Source organism: Poromitra crassiceps (assembly GCF_964638095.1).
Source record: "Poromitra crassiceps genome assembly, chromosome: 4".
Lineage (NCBI taxonomy): Eukaryota > Metazoa > Chordata > Actinopteri > Beryciformes > Melamphaidae > Poromitra > Poromitra crassiceps.
This window is the reverse complement of record NC_139626.1, coordinates 8,499,926-8,509,559: the sequence shown is the minus strand read 5'-3', so window position 1 is coordinate 8,509,559 and position 9,634 is coordinate 8,499,926. Positions and strand designations below refer to the sequence as shown.

The window sequence follows — 9,634 nt, the reverse complement described above, 5'->3', positions numbered from 1 at the left end:
TCCCTGGAAAGCAGTATTATGTTACACTATATTATTAAACAGTAATAACAATAGCCTAATAATATTCTCACACTTCTTCCTTGTTTCTTCTCATTATTATTCGTGATATCAAATGGATAAATAAAAGTCAAATAATCAGTAGACAGAAAGGTTACACTATATTAAATTATATTTCAGAATAAAACCAATCAGGCTACATAAATGCAAAAGCTAGTACAATGTAAGCATGTAAAGCTACTTCTTTACCATTTTTGTATACTCTTATTTTGAAAAACCATGACATAACGGAAGTAAACAGTAATCACGTTACAACCCGGAAGAATTGGCTTTCTCTGATTAATATTTGAATAAACAAGAATGACCAATTTATTTTAGGAAGAAAAGATTAAATGCGATGCGGCTGTCGTCGTATATGTTTGCGTAAGTAATATTAGCGTTAATCTTCATCTTTGGAGGTAGAGGAGGTCGAGTGTTAGCAGCAACGCCCTAATGCCAGCCACCTTGTCGAAGAAAATAGCCTTGCTCTGTTTACAAATCGGGTGAGAGAAATTGTTTTCCTGCAGTGTAGCTAATCTCGTGGTTTTAGACGAATACAATTATGGCTGAACTGCACGTCGTGGAACCGAGCGGCACCGGCACTATAGAGCAGACCGAGCACCGTGATGTCCGGACGGGGTCTGTGCGACTGGCGTCGCCCACTCTCGTGGTTCCCCCGCCGCGGAGCAACCTGCCCAGTCCCGGGGTGTCGAGCAGCACCAGCCGGACACCTGTGTTCGGGTTTCCGCTGAAGAGCAGCCCGAGCTCTCCGTCGGAACAAGCGGGGGACAAGCCGGGCTCACGCTGGGTCCGCCTTAACGTCGGTGGGACCTACTTTATCACAACCAAGCAAACCTTGTGCAGGGACCCCAAGTCTTTCCTGTATCGACTATGTCAAGAAGACCCCGATTTGGACTCTGACAAAGTGAGTAAACATGTCTATAATGGTGCCATCATAATACCATGCCTTAGCCTAGGTGAGTCTAAATTGTATATTTTTAATCATCATTTAATCATCATCATCATCATCACCACCAAGAGCACAGATCAAGCAAAAATGCCAAGACATCTATTTGGAAGCCAATATCACTGTCAGGACCAATGTTACTGTGTGCTGTGATTTATGGCTAATATCACTTTGACAGTGACTAAATAATTTGGCCCATTAGGTGTATTCAATATAAGAGTGGCAAATGGTATTAGATGCAGGGACTTTAATAACAAATTCAGTCATATCCATTGCTCCACTTGTCCCCATAATGTAGTGTGTTTTACAAGGTTTTGGTGTCAAATTAAATCATGATGTTGCCAATACAAGAAGTGATAGTCACCATAATTTTTGCCACATTTTGGCGATTACATTCCAATATGTTTTGCAAAGTGAGCGTGGCCAGAACAACAGCGAAACAGTGAGGACAAACAATACTTTACACAACCAACTCTTGTTGTATTTCTCACAGGATGAGACGGGAGCTTACCTGATTGACAGGGACCCCACATACTTTGGCCCCATCTTGAATTACCTCCGGCATGGAAAACTGATCATGGATAAGAATCTGGCCGAGGAAGGTAACTCACAAAGTGCCAACATCTTGAGTAGATTTTACACATTAAAGAGGATATAATCTATGTAAAATACTGCTGTTTTGTAAGCATGTTGAATTTAAAATTACAGATCTAATAAAAAAAGAGAATTTTTTGCAATATACAGTACAGTTGCTTTCAGCAAACATTGTGCAAAGTGGGAGCTGTCGGTAAATCACATTTTACAGAAAACAATGAAGTGCACAAAACACAAATTTGTCCAATCTTAACGTGTCAGGTGTTCTTGAGGAAGCAGAGTTCTACAACATAGCTTCGCTGGTGCGGCTGGTTAAAGAGAGGATACGGGACAATGAGAACCGAACTTCTCAGGTATGTGAATAGGAAACCAAAACAAAGGGAATATGCCACTGGTTTACTAGAATGGGATCAGTGGATTAATCTGTTTACATTCTGTAATTGCCTTTGTTTTTTGGGTACTGCCAAAAAAGGACCAACATGCATTTGCGTGCACATCACAGACTCTGTGATTCCTTAGTAACATTCTGTCTGTGTGTGCATTTGTCATGTCCCTCAGGGCCCTGTGAAGCATGTGTATCGAGTGCTGCAGTGCCAAGAGGAGGAACTCACACAGATGGTCTCAACCATGTCGGACGGTTGGAAGTTTGAGCAGGTGCAGAAAATGTTATCTTTTAGGTTGCTAGTTTCAAATGTACTGTTTTCTGCTCCAGTTTTGAGATGTGCTTAAACCACGGCTCCCATGGGCAAAGAAAAGTCTGTAATGTGGAATTGTGCCACATATATGGCATAGAGCAGAGGTTCTCAAATGTTTTTCAGCCAAGGACCCCTAACAAGATAGAAAATATACCGGGGACCTCCTCATTCTGATTTGTGATTTTGGGCTAAGCTTAATTGTTTCCACGAATCCACGGTAACGTGCCTGACTTTTAAATTGATAGGTTTGTTAGATCAGAATGTAATCCATGAACCATTTTAGATTTAAAGCATAACATATTTTCGTTGAACTATGAAGCTTTTGCAAAAAAAAAAAAAAAATTATTTTCCTGAAAACTTTTCGCGGACCCCCTTACAAAGTGCCACAGACCCATTTGAGAACCACTGGCATAGAGAGAAAGAAAAAATCACTTTACACTACAGCACACCTTATTTGTTGCATTACATGTTGGCCAACAAGTTACTATTATGCCAATTTATTCCTCTAGAATTTTTCTCAACCAAATAGCAACCTTGTAATTCCATCTTTCTCGCCTTTTCTCCTTTGCACCCTTCAGCTTATAAGCATTGGCTCCTCCTATAACTATGGCAACGAGGACCAAGCCGAGTTCCTGTGCGTCGTTTCCCGGGAGCTCAACAACTCCACCAACGGCATTGTCATCGAGCCCACCGAGAAGGCCAAGGTGAGGTGATCCACACAACGTGACTCACTTGAATGACCTCAGACAGTAGTAGTCATCGATCCAGTTTCCTTCTTAGATGCTGGGAGATTTCTGCGCTAATCCTGCCGCCTCTGACCGAGTTTCCCTTCCCTCCTTACAGATCCTTCAAGAGAGAGGCTCACGGATGTGAGGAGGCAAACCCAGATCCAGAGGCGAAACAACACTTTATCAAAAACAAAAACCACATGACATTTTCTCCAGTTTTAGCCATGGTCCATGAGTTCACTACCCCCCCCCCCCCCCCCACCCCCCTTCCAACCATCGCCCCCTCCTCTGGTGTGCCTTTCCACAGTGGGGCCTCTGCCATGCCCCCTCCCCTACAGTGCTGCAACACCACCCCCGACCTGTGCTCTCATTCCCTCTCCTCCGTCGTAGGCTGTAGAACACTTAGGGGGAGTTTCAGCGAAATTACAAGAGTATTATTCCTCATAGCGGTTGTCATCACGAAAGGGCTTCTGATGGCCATTGTCACGGTGATTGGGGCTGTGGCGCTTATTGTAGCCCCACGCTGTTGTGAACGGATGGACCCCCGGCCGGCACAGAGCTAAATCATCATCATCATCATCTTCATCATCACGCCACGAATAGACAGGACACTTCCTCCCCCTCGTAAGTTTGTCGACTTGGCAGAAATCTGTGACTTATCTCCTCAGGACTCTCAAAGGACATAAAAGAATGAAGACAACTACAATGACTGAGCCTCCTGTTGTCCCTCAATTCGCAAAAAACGGGGTGAGTGCCCCCCCGCCCCGCCCCGCCCCCATACCAACATCTCCCTCTGCCCTCCCAGCCTCCTCAAGCTTAGGAGACGGGACGTTCAGAGATGGCAAAAGCGCCCTGTTCGAGCCGACCTGCCGCAGGCTACAGTCTCTCACATTCTGACGAGGGAGTGACAGGTCTTCGTTTGACAGAGGCCCCGCCCCCGCCTTGGTTCGGCGCGGTGACAGTGCCCGCCGGAGCTGGAAATCACAGCGTGTCTCGCTCCTCCTCCTCTCCCCCCTCCGGCTTCATTTGGTCTGTCCGTGCAGGGAGGAGCCTTCTCTCTTCCACAGCTGTGATTAGGAATTTTCAGTTCAAAAGAAACAAAAGACTCAAAAGACTAAACTACACCTGTGTACAACTTGTCAAGGCATGTGAGGAATCTATATAAATCTATATATAGGCTACATGATGAAATTATATGAAAAATTGAATGCAAAATGGTGTAATTATTAATTTCTGTATCATAGTTGGCATATATTTGTGTATTATGGTGAGTAATTCTATTTAAATGAGGGGAAAATATCGATCTTCATAATAGCCAGTTTTCTTGAAGGTTTTCCACCCAGTGACGAGGGTGTGAGTTTGTGTATGCAGTGCCTCTCTGCTTTCTTGGTGAATTCCTCACTTTTTTTTTCCCAGCTGTGCGTTTTCTGTAGTGTTCCTCAAAAACATCAGAAACACTTAATACTTTTTTCTCGTAAATAATATCCTACTTTTTCTTCTCTCTTGCATATCTTAACATTGTAATTAGAGATAATAAAAAAAAAAAAAGTACAGAAAACTTATTTCTGGATTTGAAAAGATGGCCATGTGTCCAGAAAAAGGAGTTGTGTTGGGAGAGTTGTTTGGACCGTGGCCAGTCTATATGCTGCCTCAAAACCCGACGCACCCTTCTCTCCCTGGCCTTGTCTCATTCTAATGGCAATCTCCACTCACTCTGCAACTGCCTCTGTTGCAAACCCTAATCTTTTAGTATACACCCAACTGACTGTGTTGTCTTACCTTCTGCAGCACGTGTAGCAACTGTGGCGCAAGCTGAAATGTACTCCTCATGCTTCATGCCCTGAAATAGCTGAGCCTACATTATCACAGATATTTATATCGGTGAACTTGCCAGATGGGAAGTGTCTTCAGCTTTCTGAGCTTTGGTGAGAAATTGAAACGGAGGGAAGCCTTTATTTCAGATGTTATGTGACATTTGTCTGTGCCAAATGGGTACCAACTTGTCTAAATTATTTCTCTTTAACACTTGACATTAAGTTGCTTTTTTATCGACTCAATGGCGCTGTTTTTATACTTGTAACAACAATGGACCACCATACAAATACATAGTGACTTTTATACACGTATCAGCCTCTATTCTATGTGTGCAATGACCAAAACGATGATACTGTCTTAGCAATAGAACTACGTAACCATTACACCTTACTACATATAACTTAAAAAGAGGAGAATGGAATGTTGTTACTAATGTATTTGCAGCCTTGTTACACCGCATAAGAGCAACTTAATGTAAAGGTCGAGCCATATTTACACATATCAGATGCAGAATTGAAACATCTTGTTGTTGCCCATTGTGCAATTTTTTGAACGATTGAACTGTGTACTTAAATCACTCGGGTGTCCTAAACGCGCAGGGGCGTCTTTACGTGTCATCGCCCAGCACCTATCACCGGTGTTGCATACTTTGATACACCATCCTTTGTACAAAAAAATATATATATTTGGTGCAATTATGTTATATCAGCATGAACAAGACGAATGCGTTTTAACGAAGGTAAAAAAAATAAAAAATAAAAAATCCTGTACTGTTGCTATCGGCGTGCCCCCCCCCCCTGATCGCGTTCAGTCAGGCCTCGGAGCACAAACTCTGTTGATGTGACCTTTTTCCCCCTTTTGAGTGTTTGTCGTGCCGTATTATTCTGAGATGTGAGCAGACTGTGTGTGCTGCTAAAAACGCCCAAATGTCTCACCGAGGGGGCAGTTTTCCCCCCTCTCTCTCTCTCTGGGCCTTTTCCAAGCACCTTGGGTGTTCCGTCTCCCTTCGTCTGTGTCCCGGTGTCGTGCCTTTGACCTGTGTCCTGCACAGTTGTTCTCCCCTCTAAAGTCTGGAGGCCCCTGAGGGATCACGTATAATGTGGCCCTCGGCTTTCTTTCTATTGCCAGTGTTTCGGCGAGAGGCACGCCAATCAAATCTACTCCCTGTGATCATTTCTTTGATTATGCATACTGATTCACTGAAAAATTGCAGGCCTTACCTACTGCTTCCTTTGTGCCAATACTATTGAACTAGCTCCACCCTGAATCCCTTACACTCCCTTCAAATGCAAGGTTCTGTCTGTATTACTCTGCTTCCACTCACGGCATGGTCGGCAGGCATCGTTGCGTTTACAGTGCTACCAGATGCGAGAGAAGCAGGGAGCCGTAACGACGAGACTGCTTTACACCACCCTTGAGTTGTACGTTTGTTTCAAAGGCAACTGAAGCCATCTAATTATGGTCCCATTTCTAGATGTATTTAATCGACTTTCAAAGCACTTATTTGTCACCTTTGTGAACCCAATTTGACCTTACTTTGAGCAGTGTGATTATCTTTCAAATTTGAATCGAGCAATCTTTTTTAAGAGAAAAAAAAAAAGTACTTTTGCCCATTTGTTATTAACGTCACGTGCACTATAGTCAACAGATATGTGCAATGTTAAATCTGCAAAAAAAGAAAAGAGCAAAAAAAAAAATCTCGTCTTGGCACGTAGAAAACATGAGAGCATGCGTTGTTCTAGAGATTATGATGTTGTGTACTGGAATTTGTCTGACCTCTGTGTTAGTGCAAAGTGTATGTGATGCATGGTGGGAGAGCAGAGGGAAGGCATGGCTCTGTGGTAGTTGTAGATTTCTTGTGTGGAACAGTTGGTCTACGACTAGACATTCTCTAATCACATGTTCTGTTTCTATGTTGTTTTTATATCTTGTCATATGTCAATTTAACAGTAGATAAAGAATGAATAGCTAGCTTTGAACTTGAATTAACCAAATTGACCGACCCAGTCAGACTGCAGACTCCTAACCCTGGATATTTAATCAACCCACAGGTCCACAGTCCACACACACAAAATAAAGATTTTTTTTTAAATTCATGGCTTGTTCTGCCAGTTAATCTGTATACACCTGCATGCGTTTGTGGACATACACACTTGTGCACTCATTTAGGCGTATTGAAAATGTCATCTATTAACAGTTACTTTGAGTGTGTTCATTTATCAACAGTATTGATGTCAAATGTGAATATTGTCGATGGAGACTGTGGGGAACTGTTTGGAAGCTGACAAAACATTTTGTCTAATTGTTCTTTCACTTTTATTTATTTTATATTTTTGAATTTTGTCTACCAATGCTGTTTCTTTAAATGTAACAGTTTTAACAAAACCGAGTCTGGTTTTTAATCATAAAATGTGTCTGTTTTAAAATGTGACTCGTTGACGATTTGTGTGTTTACCAGAGGATGATCCAGTATGCATATATCCTGACCTATAAGTAATATTATTTATTTGGTCAGTTAGGTCAATTCCCTGGTCAGTTAGGTCAATTCCCTGATACCAAAACTGTTTAGTGAAACAAAATGTATGCTATTTAAGTCCTTCCTTCAATCTATACTATAATTGCGGGAGCGTCTGTCTCTCTGTCTCTCGGGCTGTCCTTTGCGTATCTCGAGAATCGTTGGTCGGATCGACTTCAAACTCGGGGGGTGCGCTGATGGCGACCCGACAGAGTGCGGTGCCCTGTTTTTGTGCGATTCGGACGTGAAAAACGTTCGATATTTGAATATTTGTCTTCAGTTCTGCTCCTTCAGCCCTAAGCCCCAGCTTTAATTAGGGCCGTTCACACCTACTGAGAAAGTAAACAGAGGAACAACCGTGTGTTTAGGGGGGGCAGCATCTCTCCTCAGGTTCCAATTAAGAGCAGAAGGTGAAGAAATCTATGTATGTGCCTGTCCAAATATACATTTACAAGCCTGTCATGAATAAAATCAAGGGAAAATAATCAGTAGAGCTCAGTTTTTTATGTGGCTATAATGGTAGGCTATAATGAGTCACGCATTCAGAAATAATATCCTCTAGGGCAGGGATACTCAACTTGCTTTGCCCGGGGGCCACTTTTGTGAAATGACAGGAGGCCAGGGGCCAGTTAATAAACAAACAATATACATTTTTCTGTAGCGGATTGTAGTTTTTTGGGGTATCAGCTGGAGTTTAGTCTGACAATGTTGTGCACACCGGATAGTTAGGTTAATTTAGTTAGGTTAAGTACATAAGTGCCTGGGTAGCGAGCAGACGGCGGTATTTGACAATTTAACGAGCTCAGCCAAACTTTATTTCACATTAGTTATTATTGTGAATTAGATTCTAATTCACAATGAAAACTAACGTGAAATTATTAGGAAATGGTCGGGGGGCCACTCTGCACCCTGTCGCGGGCCGCATCTGGCCCCCTGGCCGCAAGTTGAGTATCACTGCTCTAGGGCCACGCCACTTCCGGGAACCCCCATCCTGTGTAAGTAGGGTTGGGAGTGTGCCCTATTGTGCAGTGCAGTGCCCTGTTTTCGTGCAATTCGGCATAGCGCCACCTACTGGCAACATAAAAAATGCTGTTTATCTCAAGAACCGTTCGTCCGATCGACTTCAACTTTGGGGAGTGCGCTTAAGGGGACTCAAGGGAGTGCAGGAAGCTGAATTCCGTGCAATTTGGCATTGCGCCACCTACTGGCAACACAAAAAGCACTTTATCTCCATAGCCATTCATCTGATCGACTTCAAACTTTGGAGAGTGTGCTGCTGGGAACCTGACATACAACAGTGCAGAATGTTGTGCAATTCGGCACAGCGCTACCTACTGGCAACACAAAAAGTGATTTATCTTGAGAACCGTTCGTTCGATCGACTTCAACTTTGGGGAGTGCGCTGATGGGAACTCGATACAGTGCAGTGCCGGATTTTGTGTAATTCGGCACAGCGCCACCTACTGGCCACACAAAAAGTGGTTTATCTTGAGAACCATTCGTCCGATCGACTCCAAACTTGGGGAGTGCGCTGCTCGGACCCCGATGGTGTGCAGTGCCGCATTTCATGCAATTTGGACTTATTCCAGGACTGTTTGTATGTATTTTCTTCGCATATCTCGAGAACCGTTTGTTGGATCGACTTCAAACTTGCGCTTAGGGGGACCTGACAGAGTGCAGTGTGTGTGCGGGCAGTGTGTGTGATGGGGGGGGGGCGCCCACGGGGTGGTGCATGGGGGAACAGGCACTGCACTAGTATATATAATGAAAGAAACTCAGAAGTGGCATCATCAACTTTAGCAGTTCTCCTCTACAAGCTGTTCTAGTAGCTGTGGTTCTAATATATTAGCTAGTTACACATTTAAACTGGGTTTACCCATCTCTTTAGGACAAATAGTATACATCATTATTGATCCATGTGGATAAATAAAAATGCCCTGAAGTGTCAGTATTAAATCCTTATCAAACTGCTGAAGATATGGCTATTGGATAGTAGCTATCTTCTTTTTGAAAAGTATAAATGCAAATATGGTTGATTTTGTAGCTACCTTAACTTATCATCATGGGTTTTTATAATTCACACGCATTTCTGTTTACCACTATACCAGCCAGTGCATATATCCTGACCTATAAATAATATGATTTATGGAGCAAGACTTCTTGCAGGCCTGTGTAACGGGCCCACATCTCCTACCATCACAGTACCAAGCCTCACTTGTCTCCTCCCACCGCCAAGCCCCAAGCAAGCCATGACTGGGAATCCCAGCCGCTGCTTTGGCAGACG

At 43.3% G+C, this 9,634-nt stretch overlaps 1 protein-coding gene across 1 annotated transcript; it reads left to right on the top strand.

Moving 5' to 3' along the window:
- Positions 1-370: 370 nt before the first annotated feature.
- Positions 371-7,253, top strand: kctd2 (potassium channel tetramerization domain containing 2). Its single transcript, XM_083635566.1, has 6 exons — positions 371-961; positions 1,497-1,605; positions 1,859-1,950; positions 2,156-2,251; positions 2,871-2,996; positions 3,136-7,253. Exons 1-6 carry the CDS (start codon positions 599-601, stop codon positions 3,163-3,165), a joined length of 816 nt encoding a protein of 271 aa, XP_083491692.1. The 5' UTR covers positions 371-598; the 3' UTR covers positions 3,166-7,253.
- The last annotated feature ends 2,381 nt before the right edge of the window (positions 7,254-9,634 follow it).

Bases quoted from the DNA above. Each gene is read 5' to 3' on its own strand.
- kctd2 (XM_083635566.1), top strand. From the start codon at position 599: ATGGCTGAACTGCACGTCGTGGAACCGAGCGGCACCGGCACTATAGAG. The intron at 962-1,496 runs GTGAGTAAACAT...TATTTCTCACAG, and splicing joins CCGATTTGGACTCTGACAAA to GATGAGACGGGAGCTTACCT. The intron at 1,951-2,155 runs GTATGTGAATAG...CATGTCCCTCAG, and splicing joins ATGAGAACCGAACTTCTCAG to GGCCCTGTGAAGCATGTGTA.